This window comes from Scyliorhinus canicula, chromosome 1 (genome assembly GCF_902713615.1).
Source record: "Scyliorhinus canicula chromosome 1, sScyCan1.1, whole genome shotgun sequence".
Lineage (NCBI taxonomy): Eukaryota > Metazoa > Chordata > Chondrichthyes > Carcharhiniformes > Scyliorhinidae > Scyliorhinus > Scyliorhinus canicula.
In genome coordinates, this window is record NC_052146.1 from 186,427,561 (window position 1) to 186,451,371 (window position 23,811).

The 23,811-nt window shown below is 45.5% G+C and overlaps 1 protein-coding gene across 9 annotated transcripts in view; it reads left to right on the forward strand.

Moving 5' to 3' along the window:
- The window catches only part of ninl (ninein-like), a 132,612-nt gene that overhangs the window by 48,797 nt on the left and 60,004 nt on the right, over positions 1-23,811 (forward strand). For 7 of the 9 annotated variants that reach the window (XM_038804611.1, XM_038804603.1, XM_038804663.1 and 4 more), the window contains 4 exons: positions 3,425-3,615; positions 10,440-10,589; positions 11,726-11,893; positions 14,565-14,701. In XM_038804611.1, the coding sequence (XP_038660539.1) occupies positions 3,425-3,615; positions 10,440-10,589; positions 11,726-11,893; positions 14,565-14,701 (646 nt within the window). The remainder of the gene's footprint in view (positions 1-3,424; positions 3,616-10,439; positions 10,590-11,725; positions 11,894-14,564; positions 14,702-23,811) is intronic. The other 2 variants (XM_038804645.1, XM_038804671.1) reach the window with 2 other exon arrangements.

Below are 23,811 nucleotides of genomic sequence, written 5' to 3' on the forward strand. Positions count from 1 at the left end.
GACCAACCAGATATATTCATGGGGAAGAGGGCCGAGGCCGTAGTCTGTGCTTCTCTAACTGCCCACTGGGGAATCCTGCTCAGCTGGCGATCAGCAGCACCACCCACAGCTGCAGACTGGCTGGCAAACCTTTTTAAAAAAAAAAAAAATTTAGAGTACCCAATTCATTTTTTCCAATTAAGGGGCAATTTAGCATGGCCAATCCACCCACCCTGCACATCTTTTGGGTTGTGGGGGCGAAACCCACGCAAACATGGGGAGAATGTGCAAACTCCACATGGACAGTGAGCCACAGCCGGGATCGAACCTGGGACCTTGGCGCTGTGAGGCAGCAGGGCCTGGCTGGCAAACCTAACGGGATTCCTCCACCTGAAGAAGATCAAGTTCACCATCAGAGGAAGGGGGGGAGCGGAACAAAGAAGCATGGAGCCCAACCAGGCTCAGCAAACAACAAAAGACACAGCATCACGCCAACCAAACAGGAACAAGATGTGAGAGCTGAAGAGGGAAGAGGGCACTCTGGCTGGATGTAAGCACCTACTGGAGAACGCAGAACAAGAAGCCACAATTATTTAAATAACGAAAGACAACCAATGTAGATATACTTTTTTTTTGGTTTTGATGTATTTTTACAACCTTTTCCTTTGTATAACATTCAAAATCCCTAATAAAAACAGTTTAAAAATAAAGAAATAAAACCCAGAGCCACCGCAGGCAGAGGCGCAGCCACAGGTGAAGTTGTGCAGAAGTCCCCTCCGTTGGCATCTGAGGTGAAGCTTTCGAACTTGAGGGGCGGGGGGGGGGGGGGGGGGGGGCGCATGGTATCATAACCCCCACGAGGACCACAGGAAAGCCTTCATTAATCTCCCGTCGGACTCATGGAGATTGAGCTCCCCAGATAGGGGGTGGAGGCAAAGTTTAGAAGCAGACCCAGATCAGGGCTTGGTGAGATAAGTCCCCCCAGCTAGGATTGCACTGGGAGTGAGATGCTGCATTACGTAGGCACTTGTAGATACTCGCAAATAATGTTTTTAGAAAAACTGATAGATTTTGGGATGTCGAGGGATATAGAGTTGAGGCAGGAAAATGGAATTGAGGTACAGCCATGACCTACTTTGATAGCGGATCAGGCATGAGGGGCTGAATGGCTACTTCTGTTGCTATGTTTGTTCTCTTTCGCAGAATAAAATAGTTGGTCTGCCTTTGTGCAGTGGTGGTGTGGGGGGGGGGGGGAGATTGCAGTTGTGGTGCAGTGTCATAGGGATAGGAAGGGAATGCTAGAGTGATAAAACTCTTAACATTATCATCAATGCAAAAGTACACTTCAGAGTAATGAAACTTGAAGTGTACACTTATTGTCCTGATGGTGCTCTGATTGGACCTAAACTGCCTGCATTAAAATTAATTTTAGTTTATGAAGTAGACACTGGCTGGAATCTTCCAGTCCCACCTCGAATCGTCGCAGGCGGCGGTGGAGAATTTGTTGGAACATTGACTTTGGGCAGGAATTTCTGGCCTTTTTATCGTTCCGCAAAACACAAGTCACGTTTTTGTGGTGCTCACATCTATCAACCAGGAATATTAAAGTATGTAGAATCGAAATATGCAGAATGTTGGCCATCTGAAATTAGAACAGAAAGTGATGGAAATTCTCTCGTTGACTCACCAGAAGATTTCCAACATTTGTTTTTATTTCATATTAAAATATGCAGGTTAGCTTTTTCATGCAGAGATTGGGTTGACTAGACTTTTCTCTGAATCCAATATTGAAATCCCATTTGTTGTTGAACCCTCATGCATGTGTTTATTACCCCTGGACTTCATTGCTCCCCTGGCCAATCTTCCGCCCACCAGCATGTGTAAACGGGGACTCAAATAAAAACCTGCTGGCAACATTCTAACATGTACCAGGTCCTGCTGGCTAATCTAGATTGGCAACACATTTTATTTTAAAATTCCCAACCTTGTGTTTAAATGCCTACATCGCCACTCTCCTCATTATTTCTGTAACTCCCTCCGGCCCTACCACCTCCCGAAATCTCTGCACTCCAATTCTGGCGCCTCGTTCATTCTCCGTTTCCTTTGAAGCGCCTAATGTCTTTTGAGAAGCAAGTTAAACTGCAATGAACTATCACTCTAGTTCCACTGTGCTGTACATCATGGCTTGCAGCACAGTATGTAGCATCGCCATGGGGATAAGTGGGTGCCAATGATAGTCATTCTTTGGTAGCTCTTATGTGTTTCATGACCCTTGTGACTGTTGTTGCACTTGCATAACCTGGCTTGTTTTTGAAAAGATAATGGGCGGGATTCTCCGTCCATTCACTCTGGCGGGATTCTTCGATCCCGCTGCAGCGAATGGGAGATTTGGCTGAGCGTCAAATTTTCCGTCCTCGTTGGCAGCGGTAAAGGGACACACTGGGATGGGAGAATCCTGACCAACGTTTACAGTGGTAGAGTTAAGGAAAAATCTATTGTCAACCTAATTCTCACATGCTGAGTAGTGTGGTAATTGTTTTTAAATGGTGGAATTATACTTTATATCCTTAAAATTAAAACAAAAATGTGTCAAATGTATGCATTTTCTGCTTTGGTTTCATGGTTAATTAAGCAATGTGAGACATGAATGAATAACAAAATTGTGTACAAAAACAAAGGTGTTATGCTGAAGCTGTTAAATTGTTAGTTTAGGGTTTAGTTGGAGTTTTATGTTTAATCCTGAGCATCAAATATTGGGAACAAAGGCACGGCCTTGACAAGGGTGCAGAGGAGATCTATCAGAATGGCATTAGGGATGAGGAATGTATTAGGAGAAACTGGGTTATTCACCTTGGCCAGAGAAGGTTAAGGGGAGATTTTTTAAAAAATAATTTAAAGTACCCAATTTTTTTCCAATTAAGGGGCAATTTAGCGTAGCCAATCCACCTAGCCTGCACATCTTTGGGTTTTGCGGGTGAGACCCACGCAGACAGTGACCTGGGACCGGGATCGAACCTGGGTCTTCGTTGCCTTGAGGCAGCAGGGCCAACTACTGCGCCACTGTGCAGCCCGTTAAAGGGAGATTTATTAGAGATGTGCAAAAGAGGTTTTGAGAAAAACCTGTTTCTACTGGCAGCAGTGTTGATAACCTGAAGTCAAAGATTTAAGGCAAAAGTACCAGATGGGAAATGAGCAGGAAGCAAATTCAATAGTCACTTTTGAAAGAGCAATGGATCTATACAATACTTGAAAGGAATGATTTACAGGCCAGAAAGTGGGACTAATTGGATAGCATGTTCAAAGTGGCACAATGACCACCTGTCCTTCAATTACTTTGTTTTGCATGTCCAGGTTGTTGCTCTCAGCAAAATGTACTTTCCCTCCAGTTAATTGTGTGAGTTGTGAACATGGTTGAACGCTGTTTCCGTTTAAAATTCTCAAATAGGTCGGTTGAGCAAGTGGAATCCCAATGACTTTGACAGTCCCAGGAGGTTCTCCACTCCTTGTCCTGAAGCAACAGAAAGCCATGTGCAGGCTATCTGGGATGAGTTGGGAGTAGGGAAGAATGGCTACCTTAACACGGAGGAATTGGCAACAGTCTGTGATAATATTGGCCTAAAGGACCTCGAAAACAAAGTATGTGTGCTAATCTCAACCTAATTCAATTTTATTGTAAATATGACAGTGTTTGTAACCTAGTATTCACACACTGCATACATCAGCAGCCTACAGTACTTATCTCTTTCTTCAATCTCCTTGTGTTGCAAAGCTGCTTACGGCGAAAGGGTGAGCATAGTTCCCAAGATCTAATGATGCTTTCCTATAATCAACTGTCAAATGGTTAGATAATATGCTAATAACCTCTAATAATATTCATTGATTAAACACTATGTTAATAGCTGTGAACTGGGAAGATTGCTGGTAATTCTACCGATGAGTGCTGACATTCGGTGTTCGTGTACTCCAATTTAAATCTGGATGGTTGCCTGCGCCAGAGTTACGACCTGAATTGAAATGATGCCAGTCTTTGGAAGCTAAGGTATAGATGAAGGTGATGCAGTTTTATCAGAACGTGAAGCAGAGTTTTTAATTGGATTATGTTTAAATCCATGAGTTCTCAGGTCAATATTTTTAACAGCAATGATCCAGTCTGTAACCACGTGAACCTCGTGCTCTCCACCTCTGTGGTCTCTGCCATTGAAATGGGAATTTCTGATCAATTCCTTAACATTCACATCTCCAGGTATGCTTCCAATCCCATTGACCTAGCTTTTGCCTCTAGAAATTCCTCCAATTACTTGCCAAAGTTGCATGCCAATTCACTGTCAACTCCAACCTCTCCACATTCCACTGGCTCCCCACCTGTAAGATGAACACTTCTATTGACCAGGCAAGTAGCCAGCTCCCTCACTTTACTTCCAATGCTCTTATCTCACTGTCCTTACCCTTGCCTCAAAGCTCCAATCTCTGCATCCTTGTGTCTGAGAGCGACAGACCTGAGCAACCCTGGTGTATGATGAGTCTTGGAGTCTTTTGTATCACCAAATCTGATTGGGCTATGTTGAACCTTAGAACTATTCACTCTTTATCGTCAAATCTTTCTATTATTGCAGGATCCTCCTGGAGGGCAAGGACAACACAAAGCTTCTTTGATCTGAAAGATCGTACTCTCGGAACTCTTAATCCCACCTCCTGCAACCCCTTGCCTTGCCATTTTTGGCTCTAAAACAAGTGTGAAGAGCATGTGGATTTCTTCAACTTGAAGGTCAAGACCATTGCTCACTTGCCTATCGTTCCAGCCCCCTTCTCCTAGCCTAACAGCGACCACACTTCACTCGTCCCAACGTGGCATCCCTGTCACTTGCCAACTTCTCTCCCTTCACCCTTTTGAAGGTAACCTGCTCTATGATGGCCACCATCTGCTCCTTGGATCACCTCCCTTCAGAACCCATGACCATTCGGCTACCTTTCCTAGCCGTAGGGCTGGCTCTTTTAACAACCTTCGTTGATCATACAATGTGCTTCCTTTCTAATACTACCATTGTTGGCCTCTTCCCAAAACACCGACTCTTGATCTGTTTTTTAACTCCCAACTACTGCCCAATTTCTAATCCGTTTCTTGTTGACGATCCTTGCTGTCATGTGGCATCCCAACTGAGTGTTACACTCTGATTTTAAAATACTCAACTTTGCATTCAAATCCCTCCATAGCCTCACACCTCCGTAACTCTATAATCTCCCCAGCCTAACAATCCTCCAAGATCTCTACACTCCTCCAACTTTGATCTCTTGTGCACTCTTCACTTCCTTTGATCCACCATTATTGCTGTGCTTACAGCTACTTCTGCCTTATGCTCTCAGAGATTCACTCCCTAAACTCCACTTCCTCTATATATTAAAAGCCAAATACTGCAGATGTTGGAAATCTGAAATAAAAACAGCTGGAAAGACTCAGCAGGTCTGGCGGTATCTGAGGAGGGAGAAACAGAGTCTATGGACTCAACATTAACTCTGTTTCTCTCCACAGATGATGATCCAACCTACTGAGTTTATCCAGCATTTTCTGTTATTTCTATTTCTATATATTTCCATAATCCTGCAATCATCCCATTAATAGCAAATTACTTATCTAACATTATGCTAATGACGATTCAGGCGTCCGACAATTTTTCTTTATCCTTTTAAGGAATGTGGCCATCAGTGGCTAGGCCAGCTTTCCATTCCATCACTATTTGCCCTTGAGAAGGTGGTGGTGAGCTGCCTTCTTTAACTGCTGCAGTCCATGTGGTGTAGGTACACCCACAGTGCAATTAGGGAAGGGATTTCACAATTTTAACCCAACAACAGTGAAGAAACAGTGATATTTTCCAAGTTTGGGAAGTGAGTGACTTGGAGAGGAACTTCAAGGTGATTGTGTTCCCATGTGCCTGCTACCCTTGTCATTCTGGATGGTAGTGGTTGTGACTTTGGAAGCAGTTGGCTAAGGGCCTTAGTGAGTTCCTGCCACTTGCGTCAGTGGTCGAGGGAGTGAATGTTTGTGGAAAGGATGATGATCAAACAAGCTGCTTTGTCCAGGATGGTGTTAAGCTTCGTGAGTGTTGTTGGAGCTGCACTCATCCAGGAAACTGGTGAATATTCCACTACACTCGTGACTTGTACCTTGTAGATCATGGGCAGGCTTTGGGGAGTCATGAGGTGAGTTAATTGCCATGGGATTCCTAGCCTCTGACCTGCTCTTATAGCCACAATATTTAGTTGGCTTGTCCAGCTCGCTTTCTAGTCGATGGTAAATCCCAGGATGTTGAGAACGGGGAATTCAGTGATGAAGATGCCATTGAATATGAAGGAGCAATGGCAAGATTCTCCCTTTTTGCTGATAGCCATTACTTGGCATTTGTGTGGTGCAAATTCAACCGATTATAAACTAAATGCTGCTGCCGGCGGAAAAAGCAGTGTGTTTCCCGCTGGTGTTGGCAGCTCTAATCAGGTGCTATTCAATGACACTTGGAAAATTTTTGGAGAAATATGGGATTTGCACTGGCTTTGAGAGGGAGGGTGGGTTAACAGGTCCCACTCCTTCAATTTCAGAATAACACTGCAACCTCCCTCCCGCAAAATCACTGAGGAGGCCCTCCTCCAATCACTGGCAAGGCACCCCCTCCTCCCAAAGTGAGCGACACCACATTATAGGTTTGTCAAATGCCGCCACCCACCTTCAGCCCCCCCCCTCCTCTCAGTCCTCCCTTCAGGCCCCACCCCTTGGTAGTGCTAACCTGGCACCTTGGGCTCTGAAAGGGGTGGGTACCCTCTCTACACTTACCTCTGGGGTGCCGTGTGGGTCCTTCAGCGGATGTGGCAGTCGGGAGGGTTTGGGCTTAGCTTGAGGGGCTCATGTTGGGAGTCTTTTCTAGATGGGAGTCATGTGGCAGGTCTTCCCTCTCTAGCTTTGAAAATTGTTAAACTGTCTTTCAGCATGCCAAGTTGTAATTAAGTGTCTTCCCCCTAATATGTTGGAACCCTTTGATGTCTCTCCCAAAAGGTCATGTTCAAAGATCTGTCAGATGCAGGTGAAAGTCTGTTGGGAAATATTTTAAGTGCTTTATTCACAGTCAATTTCATTCACCTTTAACCTTTTCAAGTATCTGGGCATGCTGCGAAGCCTAAAAGCTTTGAACTGCATTGTTTACATTCAATGCCATGATCCATTAACTTTCACAAGCCTCTCGATTGACAGGTCCAGGCTATTTTAAAGGAGTGATTAGCTTTGTTTCTTTTATAGTTCTTTATGGTCTATTGACTCTGAAGTCTATTAACTCTTTGAGCAGGCATTGTGTCTAACATTAAAAAAAAAGAGGCTGTGTCTTTGCAGTGAACTGTTTCCTTGAAAGACCAGGGACTGAATTCTGCAGTCGGGATTCTTCGTTTTGCTGTCAGCACGGGGGTTTCACGATGGTGTGGGGCTGCCCCACAATGGGAAACCCCATTGACCAGCCAGCGAAACGGAGAATCCCGCCGGCGTGCTGAACCAGAAATCTGGCGGGGCGGGACGGAGAATCCAGCCCCAGGTTAAAAACAAGGACACCGTCTATTTAAAAAGAAAACATGCCACTTATAAAACTTTGACATGCTGTTGACACCCTCCTGCCTGTTGTTGCAAGTAAAAGCATCGTAAAAATACGGGCTAATAAAATTTTGTTTATAGAATCATAGAATTTCTACAGTGTAGAAGGAGGCCATTTGGCCCATTGAGTCTGCACTGACCCTCCAAAAGAGAGTCCTACCTAGGTCCATTTCCCGACCCTATCCCTGTAACCCCACCTAACCTTTGACACTAAGGGGCAATTTAACATGGCCAATTCACCTAACCTGCACATCTTTGGACTGTGGGAGGAAACCAGAGCACCCGAGGAAAGCCACGTGGACACTGGGAGAATGTACAAATGCCACACAAACAGTCCCTCAAGGTTGGAATTGAACCCGGATTCCTGGAGCTGTGAGGCAACAGGGCTAACCACTGTTCACTGTGTTGCCCCTAAAAGAAAGAAGGTTTCCTGTGGAGTAGATAATTAGAGAGACATTGTGTTTAGTTTTAGTAAGATGATAATAATCGCTTATTGTCACAAGTAGACTTCAGTAAAGTTACTGTGAAAAGCCCCTAGTCGCCACATTCCGGCGCCTGTTCAGGGAGGCCAGTATGGGAATTGAACCCGCGCTGCTGGCATTGTTCTGCATTACAAGCCAGCTATTTAGCCCACTGTGCTAAAACAGCCGAATATAGTTATAGTTGTGGTGGGAGCCAGGGCTGAAGCAGTCAGTTGCTGAGTTTCAATTCAGTTAAAGATTTGACTGTGGACTGACCAGCAGATTCTCTCAAAGCAGTTTAGTTAAAATGATTTTGCTTGTGAACAGAACAGCAGTTCCTGAAAAGGCTGGCAGGTTAAACAGTAGTTTGACACCGGCAAGAATCTGAAAGCTGGTTCCTGAAGGATCTCTCTCTCAAAATTATTTATCCAAGACATCCTCTTACAGCAAGTATTCCGGGGTTGGCTAACTGTATTTAAAAGTGGATTTTGACCTGAAATGAATCTTGCTTGAGTGGAGATAACATTTAGGAGTTAGTGTTTCATTGTCATTGTTAAGCATTGTTCAACAGATAATTGTAAGCTATTTTCTTGTATAATGTTGTTATTTTAATCCTGTGTTAGTAATAAAGTTTTTTTTTGGGTGGGAAGGTGAACTGTGATGAGGATGCAGGGATCCTACAGCATGCTTTGGACAGGTTGGGCGAGTGGGCAAATCAATGACATGCAGTATAATTTGGATAAGTGTGAGGTTATTCACTTTGGAAGCACAAACAGGGAAGCAGATTACTACCTGAATGGTTGTAAATTGGGAGAGGGGAGTGTGCAGCGGGACCTGGGTATCCTTGTGCACCAGTCGCTGAAGGTAAACATGCAGGTGCAGCAGGTGGTAAAGAAGGCTAATGGGATGTTGGCCTTCATTGCGAGAAGTTTTGAGTATAGAAGCAGAGCCTTGGTGAGGCCACACGTGGAGTATTGTGTGCAGTTTTGGTCTCCTTCTCTGAGGAAGGATGTTCTTGCTCTCGAGGGAGTGCAGCGAAGGTTTACCAGACTGATTCCAGGGATGGCGGGACTGTCATATGAGGAGAGATTGACTAGGTTGGGATTGTTCTCGCTGGAGTTCAGAAGAATGAGGGGGGATCTCACAGAGACTTATAACATTCTAACAGGACTAGACAGGGTAGTTGAAGGGAAGATGTTACCCTGGGTGGGTCCAGAACCAGGGGTCACAGCCTGAGGATTCAGGGTAAACCATTTCGGATAGAGATAAGGAGACATTTCTTCACCCAAAGAGTGGTGAGCCTGTGGAATTCATTACCACAGGAAGTAGTTGATGCTAAAACATAAGAACTAGGAGCAGGAGTAGGCCATCTGGCCCCTCGAGCCTGCTCCGCCATTCAATGAGATTATGGCTGATCTTTTGTGGACTCAGCTCCACTTTCTGGCTCGAACACCATAACCCTTAATCCCTTTATTCTTCAAAAAACTATCTATCTTTACCTTAAAACATTTAATGAAGGAGCCTCAACTGCTTTACTGGGCAAGGAATTCCATAGATTCACAACCCTTTGGGTGAAGAAGTTCCTCCTAAACTCAGTCCTAAATCTACTTCCCCTTATTTTGAAGCTATGTCCCCTAGTTCTGCTTTCACCCGCCAGTGGAAACAACCTTCCGCATATATTCAAGAGGCGACTAGATATAGCACTTGGGGAGAATGGGATCAAAGGCTATGGGGAGAAAGCAGGATTAGGCTATTGAGTTGGATGATCAGCCATGATCGTGATGAATGGCGGAGGAGGCTCGAAGGGCCAAAAGGCCTCCTCCAGCTCCTATCTTCTATGTATCTATGTATCTCTTTCATATCCTTATTTCTGCACAGTAAGAAGTCTTACAACACCAGGTTAAAGTCCAACAGGTTTGTTACAAACACTAGCTTTCGGAGCACTGCTCCTTCCTCAGGTGAATCAGTGCTCTGAAAGCTCGTGGACTTTAACCTGATGTTGTAAGACTTCTTCCTGTGCTCACCCCAGTTCAACGCCAGCATCTCCACATCATGCCTTATTTCTGCGTGGAATCACTCCAGGAGCAAAGTATCCTTTCCTCACAGCCTTACAAATTAAATAAAATATTGGGGTTTCTGTCCAGTATCCTAGCAACTGTTGGGGTATCTCCTGTGGTCGTAATAACCAAAAAGAAATTTCATGGCACCATTTTGAAAAAGAGTGTGAAGCGCTTCAGAATGTCCTGAGGTCATGAAAGGCACTAAATAAATTGAAATCCTGCTTTCTAATTTACTTGATTCCAAGTTGAATGATGAGATAATTGGTGTAAAATCTTGTCTCTGTACATCTGAGGTGTTGTGATTTTGTTTTTCCCCAGGAAGTTGCTGAACTCTTCAGAAAGTTGGATAAAGATGGTGATGGAAAAGTGAACCTCAGTGAGTTTCTTGTTGGCTTATTTCGACATGAACCCGTGACTTCCTTCCCTTCTACACTCTACAAGCAAAAATATCGTCGAGCACTCTATCAGGTTAGGCAGAATATAGTGGGGTTATTCTTTTGTTAAATACTATTAATGCATAAAGTCAAGTTTGCTTTCTCTCCCTTGTCTTTCCAAGCGCTTCATCACTTATTCCTCCAACATGTGGCTCCGGATCCAGGCAGCTTAATCCTTTCCCAAATACCCCTGCTGTCCCCTTGCTCTCCAGCATTCACATATTGTCTCCCCTTCCCACAATCCCCTCCCCGTTATCCCCTGGCTACCGTTGACGTAGAATTTCTGCAGTGCAGAAGGAGGCCATTCGGCTCATCGGGACCGTATCCATCACCCGCACCCACCCCTGTAACCCCACCTTACCTGCACATCCCCACAGACACTGTGGGGCAATTTCTTTCAGGTCATGGCCTGCACATCTTTGGGCTGTGGGAGAAAGCCGGAGCACCTGGAGAATACCCATGCTGGCACGGGGAAAAAGTGCAAGTTCCACTCAAAAAGTCACCCAAGGCCAGATTTGAGCCCTGTCCTGGTGCTGTGAGGCAGCAGTGCTAAGCACCGTGCCATCCCTACTCTATGTCACCTTCTCACTAATTCCCTTGTATTGCTCACACTAATCCCCCACCCGCCCGACTTCTCCTCTCCAATCCCTTTCCCCTGCTGTGTCCCATCAGCTAAATCTGAAAACTCTGCGCTATTGACCTCACCAAAATCTCCAGTTCACTCACTCCTCCGGCTGCATTCTTGTTTCACTGTATAATATGAACATTGATCTAAAAAGGAAGCGACTTTCTAATTTAAAAACGTCTGTTTCATAATTTGGTGGGTTAGAAAAAGACTTGATATCATGGCAGCGATTGAGACAATTCCCCACGTGGAACAGGAATTAGAGGGCCTGAGACCTGTTGACCAAATGATGTGAGAAAGGTTTGAATTGGTGCCACATCATATGCTTTGGACAACCGGGGCATCAAGTATTTTAAGCTAAAATGCACCTGTAGTAATGGAACTGGGAGGAAGAGTTTGAAGGAGGAATATTGCCATCTAGTGTTGGCAATTGTGTTTGGAAATTTTTTGACGAGGAATTCTTGCATCAGTCTGTGACTACAATTTCCAGGAGTCAACATTGGTGACTCTATTACGTGCACAAATACCAATTCCTTTTCTCTCAGACCTTTCATGAGAATCGATGGAGAACATCAACTCCATCCTTAGTGTCCAAAACCGTGGGTGCACAACTGTTTTCCGGTCTTGATGATGGCACTGGTTATGCATCACCTGAACAAATAATCGACATGTGGCAAGAAGACGGAATTACAAACAGTCAGGAGATATTAGAGGTGAGACGGAGCTCTTGTTGACCTTTGATAACATGCATCTTAGTTCCCTATTCACTGTTCTCCTGAGACGTGGTTCAGTCGATGGCTCTACTGCTTGTGAATCAGAATGTCCTGGGTTTAAATCCACTCCAGCGACTTGAGCAAAAATTCTTGGCAAACATCTCTGCCAGTGCAGGTAGGTACTGCATTGTTGGAGGCACCACCTTCTTTTTATTAATTTAGAGTACCCAAGTGTCTGCGTGGGTTTCGCCCCCACAACCGATAAATGTGCAGAGTAGATGGATTGGCCACACTAAATTGCCCCCTTAATTGGAAAAAATAATTGGGTAATCTAAATTTTTTTTAAAAATGTAAAAATTTTAGAGTACCCAATTATGTTTTTTCCCAATTAAGGGACAATTTAGCGTGGCCAATCCACCTACCCTGCGCCCGGTTCCTCAGCGTTGTGAGGCAGCAGGAGGCATGAGTTGGCTATCATGGATTGGGAAACCTTACTTAAAGAGATGACAGCGGATAGGCAATGGTAAACATTCAAACAGTGCATGGGTGAACTGCAACAATTGTTTATTCATGTCTGCAACAAAAGTAAAACAGGAAAGGTGGCCAAACCATGGCTTACAAGGGAAATTAGAGATAATATTAGATCCAAGGACGAGGCATACAAATTGGCCAGAAAAAACAACAGACCTGAGGATTGGGAGCAGTTTAGAATTCAGCAAAGGAGGACCAAGGGATTGATTAAGAAGGAGAAAATATGAGAGTAAGCTTGTGGGGAACCTAAAAACTGACCATTGGTATGTGAAGAGAAAAAGATTGGTGAAGACAAATGTAGGTCCCTGGCAGTCAGAAACAGGGGAATTTATAATGGTGAACAAAGAAATGGCTGACCAACTAACTACATTCTTTGATGCTGCCTTCACAGAGGTGGACACAAGTAATGTACCAGAAATGTTGGGGAACAAAGGGTTTAGTGAGAGGGAAGAACTGAAAGTAATCAGTATTAGTAGTGAAATAGTGTTGGGGAAATTGATGGGATTGAAGGCCGATAAACTCCCAGGGCCTGATAAACTACATCCCAGAGTACTTAAGGAAGTGGCCCTAGAAATAGTGAATGCATTGGTGGTCAACTTCCAAGATTCTAAAGACTCTGGAACAGTTCCTGCAGATTGGAGGGCAATTAATGCAACACCACTCTCATAGACACCTACAAAATTCAAACAGAACTAGACAGGGTAGATTCAGGGAGGATGGTCCCAATGGTGGGGGGAGTCCAGAACCAGGGATCAGGGTCTGAGGATACAGGGTAGACAGTGTACGACTGAGATGGGGAGAAATTTCTTCACCCAGGGAGTGGTGAGCCTATGGAATTCGCAACCATAAAGTAGTTGATCCCAAAACAGAGTATGTTTTCAAGAAGGAGTTGAATATAGTACTTGGGGCGAAAGGGATTGAAGGATAATGGGGGAAGGCGGGAACAGGCTATTGAGTTGAGTGTTCAGCCATCGTCATAATGAATCAGGCTCAAAGGGTTAAATGGCCTTCTCCTCCTATTTTGCTATGTCTCTGCATTTCTAATAACATCAGCTATTGTCTATCAATGCAAAAACTACCTTATTCTTCAAATAAACACAAGTGCTTGACACAAAGGAAGAACATTTTGGTTCAGTTCCCTAATTTGCTTTCTCCCTTCTAATGGGTCGCTGCATTTCAGAATCATAGCCGGATTTTTTTCAACTGGTTTGGTTTTTCTCATTTTCTTTCTTTCTTTTTTTTTTTAATTTAGAGTACCCAATTATTTTTTCCAATTAAGGGCAATTTAGTGTGGCCAATCCACCTATCCTGCACATCTTTTGGGTTGTGGGGGCGAAACCCACGCAGACACGGGGAGAATGTGCAAACTCCACACGGACAGTGACCCAGGGCCGGGATTCGAACCCGGGTCCTCAGCGCCGTAGGCAACAATGCTAACCACTGTACCACCGTGCTGCCCCTTCTCATTTCTTTCTTTATCCTTTTACTTTGCATTTGGAGGGTTGCCATCCAGCTTTCACTTGTTACTAATTTGATTGCCCAATACAATTTGGACCAATACAGTGGATCACAGTCTCATACTCTGTCTCAGAAGGAAAGTTATTGAGCTTATCGTCCTTGTGCTGGTTCTATCCAATTGGTTCCACAAATGTTCGCAAAGAAAATGCTTGTTTCCCCATAACTCTCCAGATATTTTCTTTTCAAATGTACATCCAATTTCCATTTGAGAGTTACTATTTAAATTTGGTCAACTTCCCAGTAAGTGCATTCCAGATCACAGCAATTTGCCCTGTAAAGAAATAAAATTCTCATCAATTCTTTGCTCCTTTTGCCAATTATCTTAAATCCATGTCCTCTGGTTACCAACCCTCCAGCCAGTGGAAACCATTTCTTCCTTATTTAATCTATTAATAAATATCTGATAATTTTGAGCACCTCCATGAAATCTCCCCTTCACCTTCTCTGTTTTATAGGTATGTGCTATCGTAGACACACGATTCTTTGAAAATTCAATTTGCAGAAATCCCCCCATTCTCTCTTTCCTTTTCCCAAGGTGTGAATTAATTTCCTGGTATAAATTGTAATTGCAGCACATTTGAAGCATTCACTTTTCAAAGTGTTGCTTATTTCTTTTTGACAGGCTCTGGCCTTTGATGTGGAAGAGAAGGTGAACCTTGCAGACTTGACCAAAGCACTCGAAAATGAGCTACTGGCCAGCAAAACTGGGATTCATCAGGCTGCATTAGCCTGTTACAAGAATGAAATCAACTACCTTCAGTAAGCATCTTAATATTAGCTTCCTGTGCAACCAGTAATTATTTTTAATGTTGACCAGTGCCACCCCTGCTTCATTGGGAGCACACTTGCCTCTATGTCAGAAGGTTGTGGGGTCAATCAAGCCAGTAGAAAAGGCTGAAGTTTTAGTGCTGCACTGAGGGAGTCTGTCTGGGATATTGTCTTTCAGATGCGATGTTAAACCGAGATGTTCGCCCTCTCAGGTGGACTTAACAGATTCCATGGCACTTTATTGAAGAGCCGACATCACCTAAACCGATTAACTGCCCAATATCACATTGTTACATGTAGGACTTTGACATATGCAGATTGTTTCAAGCATTAGTGACTACGCTTGAGAAATGTGCATAATTGGCTGTAAAGCAACCATAGCTCTATCCTACGGTTGTCATAGAATTTACAGTGCAGAAGGAGGCCATTCGGCCCATCGGGTCTGCACCGGCTCTTGGAAAGAGCACCCTACCCAAGGTCAACACCTCCACCCTATCCCCATAACCCAGTAACCCCACCCAACACTAAGGGCAATTTTGGACACTAAGGGCAATTTATCATGGCCAGTCCACCTAACCTGCACATCTTTGGACTGTGGGAGGAAACCGGAGCACCCGGAGGAAACCCATGCACACGCGGGGAGGATGTGCAGACTCCGCACAGACAGTGACCCAAGCCGGAATCGAACCTGGGACCCTGGAGCTGTGAAGCAATTGTGCTATCCACAATGCTACCGTGCTGCCCCAACAATTGTGTGAAAGACACAATGTGAACGGAATGTCTTTCTTTCCGTATAGTTTCACAAAACAGTTTGCATCTTAAATGTTGCTGTTTCACGCCATTTGTGAACAGAAGTTGAGACACTTTGAGTGTCAAAGAGTGTAATTTTTCAATCGGTTGCATTTGTTGCCAATGCCGTGTGCTGTTCCGTTTGTCCAGCCAGTCAAAATGTCCGCTTCCATTTCAATCCCAGATTCTATTCCATTCCCAGTGAACACCCCTCCCAGACACATTGAGAATTTTTATAATGCCTCTTCCAGTTGAATTAGAGTAGTGTTACCCCGAATCTGTGAAAAAGGAAACAACACAAACTTTTGATTGCACTTGGACATGTTCCCAATTCTGAAGAGACTACAACGTCCCTCCATTTTATTACAGAGAGTGGAAGTGGGACTGAGGAATAGCATTGTGACTGGGAGTTCTGAAATCTGCTCCCAGTGCCAGAACCGGGATCAGTGCTTTCCTGAAAGATGTGGGTGATTCTGAGAAGAATCATTCAGTTCTGATTGTTCATTTCTTCCTGCCGCTGTTTTCATAGCCTTTGCTACTTTCACTTTGGTCTTGACCTTTGATTTAACCACTGGGCCAGTATTTGATGCCTGTCCCTAATTGTCTTTGAACTGAGTTACTTGCTCAGCCATTTCAGAGGGGGGCAGTTAAGAGTCCACCGCATCGCTGTGTGGGTCTGAAGTCACATGCAGGCCAGACCGGGTAAGGATGGCAGATTTCCTTCCCTGAAGGACATTAGTGGTCACATGACTTTTTTATGACAATCGGCAAAGATTTCATGTTCATCTTTTCATCGTGCATACACAAACTACCCAGCATGCTCGGTGGCACAGTGGTTAGCACTGCTGCATCACAAGCTTTCAAATTGTCTCTCTACATCCATTTTATCAATCACAGATAATGCAAGCTCTAATCAGTCCCTTGTATCGTCCTCCAACCATATCTTGCTGTCCCCTCAAAACCCATTTCCTTCGTTATGCATCCCTGGATCTCTTCCCCAATTCATTTCTGATTGCACTTTCAAAATCCCTATCGTCTACTCTTTGACCCTCCATTCATCATGAATTTCTTTCTCGTTAAGATTGAGATCATTTGATCGGCTGATGTTGCCGCTTCCCTCCCTTCCCTTAGCCCATTGGACCAAAATTTATCTAAGGCCTCCCTCATGTCTTAGCCCTGAACTGATATATTTTTCCTAGTTTCTCTTCCACCTCCCCACACGCTGAGCTGATTTTGTCAAACGGAGATCCACCTCCTGCACTCCCGACCCTATTCCCATGAAACGTCCCTTCCCGGTTCCCATGTTAGCTGACCTTGTTAATAGTGCTCTCTTCTTCAAATCTGCTGTCATCACCCCCTCCTCAAAAAGCCAACCCTTGACCCTGCCTCTCCATCCTTGTAATCAATCAACCCATCTCCAACCTCCCTTTCTCCTTCAAAGTCCTTGCGCGTATTGTCACCTCCCATGCCCTTTGTGTCCATCTCTCTTGGAACTCAGTGTTTGAATCCCTCCAATCGCATTTCTGTCTGCTACAGTGCCAAAGTGACTTTTATCAAAGTGCCAAATGACAAATGATACAAACCAGCGCTGGCATGGTTGGCGCTGGCCGCGGGCCGCTCTACGCGGCCGGCCCGCTGATTCTCCGGCCCGCATGGGCCGAGAGGCCGTAAGAAAAGAACAGAGTTCTGCCGCCGCCGTTCTAACCTACTCTGGGCCGACGGAACCTCGGCGTTGAAGGTCAGGTGACCGTCTGTTTTGGGGGGGGGGGGGGGGGGGAGGGAGGGAGGGAGGGAGAGTCCGACCCAGGAGTTCCTCCGATGTGGACTGGCCCGCGATCGGGGCCCACCGATCGGCGGGCCGGCCTCTTGTGGCTGAGGGCCTCCTTTCCTACGCGCCGGCCTCTATAGTCCTGCGAAGGAGGCCACTGCGCATGTGCACGTTGGCGCCGGCGCAACTGCGCATGCGCGGATACCGCAGCGCACAGTTCACGCCGGGATCAGCAGCTGGAGCGGCACAAACCACTCCAGCACCATGCTGATCCCCTGTAGGGGCCAGAATTAGTCCTGGGAGCGGCCGTTAAAATGCGACGTCCTTTACGACGGCGTGGACACTCTGCCGCGGGATTGGAGAATCCTGCCCGTTATCTTTGAGGTAAAATATTAAACTGAGATTTGACCTGCCTTCTGGTGTGAATGTGAAAGATCCACAATTCGAAAATGAGAAGGGGAATTACACTCGTGCCCTGACCAATAGTTATCTCTCAGCCAGCACCACAAAAACAGATGATCATTTTGCTGTTTGTGGTATTTTGCAGTGCTCAAAGTTCACTGCTGTTTTCCAACATTACAACAGTGACTACACTTCGTGAAAGGCAATGTGTAAGTGCAAAACTTTTGTTATCACATGGGAATCCAAAGTACATCAAAAATTAATGTTTAAAGTTGAAATGTGACTCCCAGTCCATAGGATATATTAAGAGCTTGGATTGCAGTCAAAAAGAGAATACATAATGAGTAAACTAACGTTCTGCTAGTTCTTCACAGGAGAGCATTGAACTGCTTTCTTGTTCTAATTGTTCTCATTAATTTAAATACCAGTGTGCTACACACATGTAGTTGTAATAATGCAGGGCCAGGTATTTACTGAGACACCATACTCATGATCCCTTAACAGTTAATGCATAAGTATTAATAAATCACAGTATAGCAAAGAAACATGCAGGTGATAATATAACCAATTTAGTTGTTAAAGATACATGACAACTAAAGTACATTTTGTTCTTCACAATTCCTTTCAAATATCCTATTACTGTGGTCATGTTGGCTAATTAACTCAGTAACATTTCTCATAAGCACCAGTAATCAGGTCGATATATTCCAAGTCATTATTGACATTGCTGAGTGCTTATTTTCATACTTTGCATCAGCCCCCACCCTTGTACAGTGCGGAACTTGCACTGTCAAATTCAATCTTGCTGTCCCATATTCAGTAGAAAGCAATTTCAACACACCCTACACTGGTCTTGTATTGAGTTTAATGTGTGCTTGTACCACAGGATGCCCAAGGCATTAAAATCTATGGGTAATGTGGGTTATCATTCTACACTCTTCCTGCTGGGATAGGGTAACATCTGTACAGCCTTTTTAGCCTGTTCAGCAGGTTTGTCCAATTGGAGTCCGCATTTCTGAACCCATCGTCTGTAGAAAATTAAAATCGCCAGCACAATGAAGTGAAATAGTATCAGGATAAGAACCGGATGGCACGGTAGCAAGCACTGCTGCCTCACAGCGCCAGGGACCCGGATTTGATTCCGGCCTCGGGTGAGAATGTGGAGTTTGCACTTTCTCCCCATGTCTGCATGGGTTTTCTCCGGTTTCCTTCCTCAATCCAAAGATGTGCAGGTTTGGTGGATTGACCATGATCAATGCACAGGGATGGGGGCGGGGAAGGAGAGGGGGAGTGGGCCTTTTAAAAAATTAATTTACGGGATGTGGAAATCACTTGTTAGGCCAGTATTTATTGCCCCTCCCTAGCTGCCCTTCAGAAGGTGGTGGCGAGTTGCCGCCTTGAACCGCTGCAGTCCCTGAGGTGTAGATACACCCACAGTGCTGTTGGGGAAGGAGTTCTAGGATTTTGACCCAATGACAGTGAAGGGACGGTGATATATTTCCAAGTCGGAACGGTGAGTGGATTGGAGGTGAACATCCAGGTGGTGGGGCTCCCAGGTATCTGCTGCTCTTGTCCTTCTCGATGGTAGTGGTCGTGAGTTTGGAAGATGCTGCTTGGTGAGTTCCTGCAGTGCATCTTGTAGATGATACTCACGGCTGCCACTGTTCGTCAGTGGTGTCAGGGTTGAATGTTTGGAAGGGGTAGCAATTAAGCAGGCTGCTTTGTCCCTGATGGTGTTTTAAAAAAAATAAATTTAGAGTACCCAATTGTTTTTTCTAATTAAGGGGCAATTTAGCATGGCTAATCCACCTATCCTGCACATCTTTGGGTTGTGGGGGTGAAACCCTCACAGACATGGGGAGAATGTGCAAACTCCACACAGATAGTGACCCAGGGCCGGGATTCGAACCTGGGACCTCAGCGCTGTAGGCAGCAATGTTACCCACTGTGCTGCCCGTCCTGCATGGTGTTCAGCTTCTTAAATGTTGGAACTGCATTCATCCAGGCAAGTGGAGAGTATTCCATTATACTCCTGACTTGTGCTTTATAGATGGTAGACAGGCTTTGGGGTGTCAGAAGGTGAGTTACTCGCCGTAGGATTCCTAGGCCGCGATTCTCCGCAACCATGATGGGTGGGAGAATAGAGGGAGGTCCGCTCCCGCACCTCCTGCTATTCTCCCACACCCCCCAAAATGGCGTGTCCGGTTTTCTGACACGCCGCTCGGAGAAACGCGGGCCGCCGTTTTTCACGGGGATCGAGCACATCGACCATGCTCGGGAGGGGACGGGCCCGCGATCGGTGCCCACCGATCGTCGGGCCGGCGTCTCAAGGGGACGCAGTCTTTCCCCTCTGCCGCCCTGCAAGATCAAGCCACCACGTCTTGTGGGGCGGCTGAGGAGAAAGACGGCAACCGCGCATGCGCGGGTTTGAGCTGTCCAACCCGCGCATGCGCGGCTGACGTCATTAGGCGCCGCTGCGGTGTCATTCTTGGCGCGCCGGACCTTGAAGCCAGGGACAAGGCCCGGCTGCCGAGTTTCCCGGTATGGCCCGCCTATCCCCCCCGGGTAGGGGAGAATAGGGGGCCGGGAGAGGCTTCTGACGCCGTCGTGAACCTCTCCAGGTTTCACGACGGCGTCGGGCCTTGCAGAGAATTCCTCCCCTAGTCTTTGACCTGCTCTGGTAGCCACAGTATTAATATGGTTAGTCCAGTTCAGTTCCAGTGATACTTTGCTGTGCCTAGGTAGGGTGCTCTTTCGGAGGGTAGGTACAGAATGGCCTCCTACCGCACTGTAGGGATTGTGTGAATCATAGTGTTCATCACACTGGTAGCCTTGGGGTCCAAGTGAGCAATGATTCCCAGCCAGTTCACATGTCTAACCTCCAGAATCATAGAAAGGTTACGGCACAGGAGGAGCCCAATGTGTTTGCACTGGCTCTCTGTAAGAGCAATTCACCTAGTCCCACTCACCGGTCCAAAATTGTGCGAATGTTCTCACTTTGGATAGTGCGACGGTCAATGTCCACAATGATTCAAATGCTGAACCTGCTGAAACTTCACTCCATAATCTGCCTCTTCCAAATAGAAGCATGATTGGTATCAAAGTAGGATTATTGAAAACTCAAATTATCGGGATGCTATTTTAAGCATCCCATCCCTTTCACATGACATGAGATGGTGGGGCCTCTCCAACTACAATCAATCCCTGCCAGAGTCACTCCAACTTTGCATGCTGCAGCTCAGATATTCCTTTCCGTTGGTCTTGACTTTTGCTCTGCTTGCCTGTGAAATGCTTTTCCAGTGACTGAATAGTCCTGGCTGCTCTGAATACCGGAATTACTGTTTTTCCCACCTCCTGTTTGGCTGCTGCCAGCTGCTCTGCTGGTTCTGAACCTTCTCTCCCCCGGTCTGTTGACCACATTGTGTCAGTGGAATTGCAAATGACTACACCCCACAATTAGAAGGGATTGATTGGAACAGTGAGGTCCAAGTTCCAAATGTGTTTTTATTTGGAGATAACAATTGTATGCTTGAAACACTGGATATTAACTGTGTAGGAGGAGGTGGAGTTAATATTACAAACTTCTTTTCAGGCAGCACGGTGGAGCAGTGGGTTAGCACTGCAACCTCACGGCACTGAGGTCCCAGGTTTGATCCCGGCTTTGGGTCACTGTCCGTGTGGAGTTTGCACATTCTCCCCGTGTCTGCGTGGGTCTCACTCCCACAACCCAAAGATGTGCAGGGTAGGTGGATTGGCCACGCTAAATTGACCCTTAATTGGAAAAATGAATTTGGTACTCTAAATTTATTTTAAAAAATAAAAATAATCTCTTTTCTTCCTGCCATGTCCTGAAACTTATTCCAGTACTCCTCAAACCCACTAATTAACCCTAATGTTTTCATGACCACTATAGGGAGTGGAAGAATCCTAACTGTATTCTGTCTTGGTCTGACTGAGTATATCCGTCATGCGCTCTCGATTACAGAGGTTGAGTTAAACATGTCGGTTGACAAGTGTCCGAGGAGTCAAATAGGCGTCTAACTGTTCCTTGTTACCATAGAATCATAGAATTTACAGTGTAGAAGAAGGCCATTCGGTCCATCAAGTCTACACTGCCCCTTGGAAAGAGCATCCTACTTAAGCCCACGCCTCCACCCTATCCCCATAACCCAGTAACCCCACCTGACCTTTTGGACACGAAGGGGCAATTTAGCATGGCCAATCCACCTAACCTGCACATCTTTGGACTTTGGGAGGAAACCGGAGCACCCGGAGGAAACCCACGCAGACATGGGGAGAAATCTAACACTACTAGTCGATAGAATCCCTACAGTGCAGAATGGAGGCCATTCGGCCCAATGGATCTGCACCGACCATCCAAAACAGCATTCTACCCATGTCCACTCTTCTATCCATCCCTACCCTATCCCCGTAACCCTATAACCTAATCTGCACATTCCTGTTGACTAGGGGCAATTTTATCATGGTCAATCCACCTAACCCGCACATCTTTGGACTGTGGGAGGAAACTGGGGCACCCAGAGGAAATCCAAGTATACACGTGGAGAAAATGCAAACTCCATACAGTCACCCAAGGCCGGAATTGAACCCGCTTCCTGGTGCTATGAGGCACCGTGCAAAACCACTGCGCCACCATGTTCGGGCTGTGAAGTCAGAAAATGTAAAGAGGGGGTATGGCAGGGTTTGTGGCCGTATTCCATGTCCTAAAGTCTCCTCATCAACCCTAGACTTGGAGAAATCCTCTGAACACACCAGGTTTCATCAATTTCTCTCTCAGCTGGTCAAGCCTAATGCTGCCACCTGCTGGCCAGCTGTCCCTTTCACATGACATGAGATGGTGGGGCCTCTCCAACTGCAATCAATCCCTGCCAGAGTCACTCCAACTTTGCATGCTGCAGCTGTGATATTCCTTTCTGTTGGTCTTGACTTTTGCTCTGCTTGCCTGTGAAATGCTTTTCCAGTGACTGAATAGTCCTGGCTGCTCTGAATACCGGAATTACTGGTTTTCCCACCTCCTGTTTGGCTGCTGCCAGCTGCTCTGCTGGTTCTGAAACTTCTCTCCCCCGGCCCCAACATAGAACATAGAACATTCCAGGCCCTTCGGCCTCGATGGTTTCACAGGTCGGCGCAGCAATCTAAAGCCCAATTACCCTATTCCATTATCATTCATGTTTATCCAATGACCATTTAAATGCCCTTAATGTTGGCGAGTCCACTACTGTTGCAGACAGGGCATCCCACGCCCCTACCACTCTCTGAGTAAAGAACCTACCACTCTTATCTGTCCTATATCTATCTCCCCTCAATTTAAAGCTATGTCCCCTCATCCACCCTATCTAATCCTCTGATCATCTGGTATGCCTTTATTAAGTCACCTCTTAACCTTCTTCTCTCGAACGAAAACAGCCTCACGTTCCTCAGCCTTTCCTCATAAGATTTTCCCTCCATACCAGGCAACATGCTGGTAAATCTCCTTTACACCCTTTCCAATGCTTCCACATCCTTCCTATAATGCGGTGACCAGAACCTCTTCCATTAACTTATGAGTTTCAGCATTAGACACGGAAACACTAACGCCTTTTTTTTTTGCTTGCCTAACCCTTTGGATTCAATCAAATTGTGAATAATTGTCTTGCCCTCACCCAGAACATTCCCGGATCCCTCCCGTTGTTGACTGGTCATCCCTTTTAGGCTGCAAACCTGAAGAGAAAACTTCTCCCTTGAACTCGTGTATAGGAAGCATTTCTTTTGAACTAACTCTGATTTAACGAGAATTGAATTCAGGGTCATCAAGGTGTTGGACTGTTTTCTTGTTCTAATTTGTCTTGTTACTTTAAGTACCAATGTGTACATATAAACACCAATGTGTACACACATGCATTTGTAACAATGCAGGATCAGGACTTTATTGATTCCTGTATGAGTGTCCAAGTACAGTGATTTGCCCACACTTAAAAAAAACATTTTTCTCTTTGATCACTATTGATAATATGCACAAAATTTAAATCAGTGAAACAAAGATACTTGGAAGTGACAATATGACCAATTAATTATACTAAACAAAGATACACAGTATAACCAATTAGTCAGAGTTTTACAGCAGAGAAAGAGGCCCTTCGGC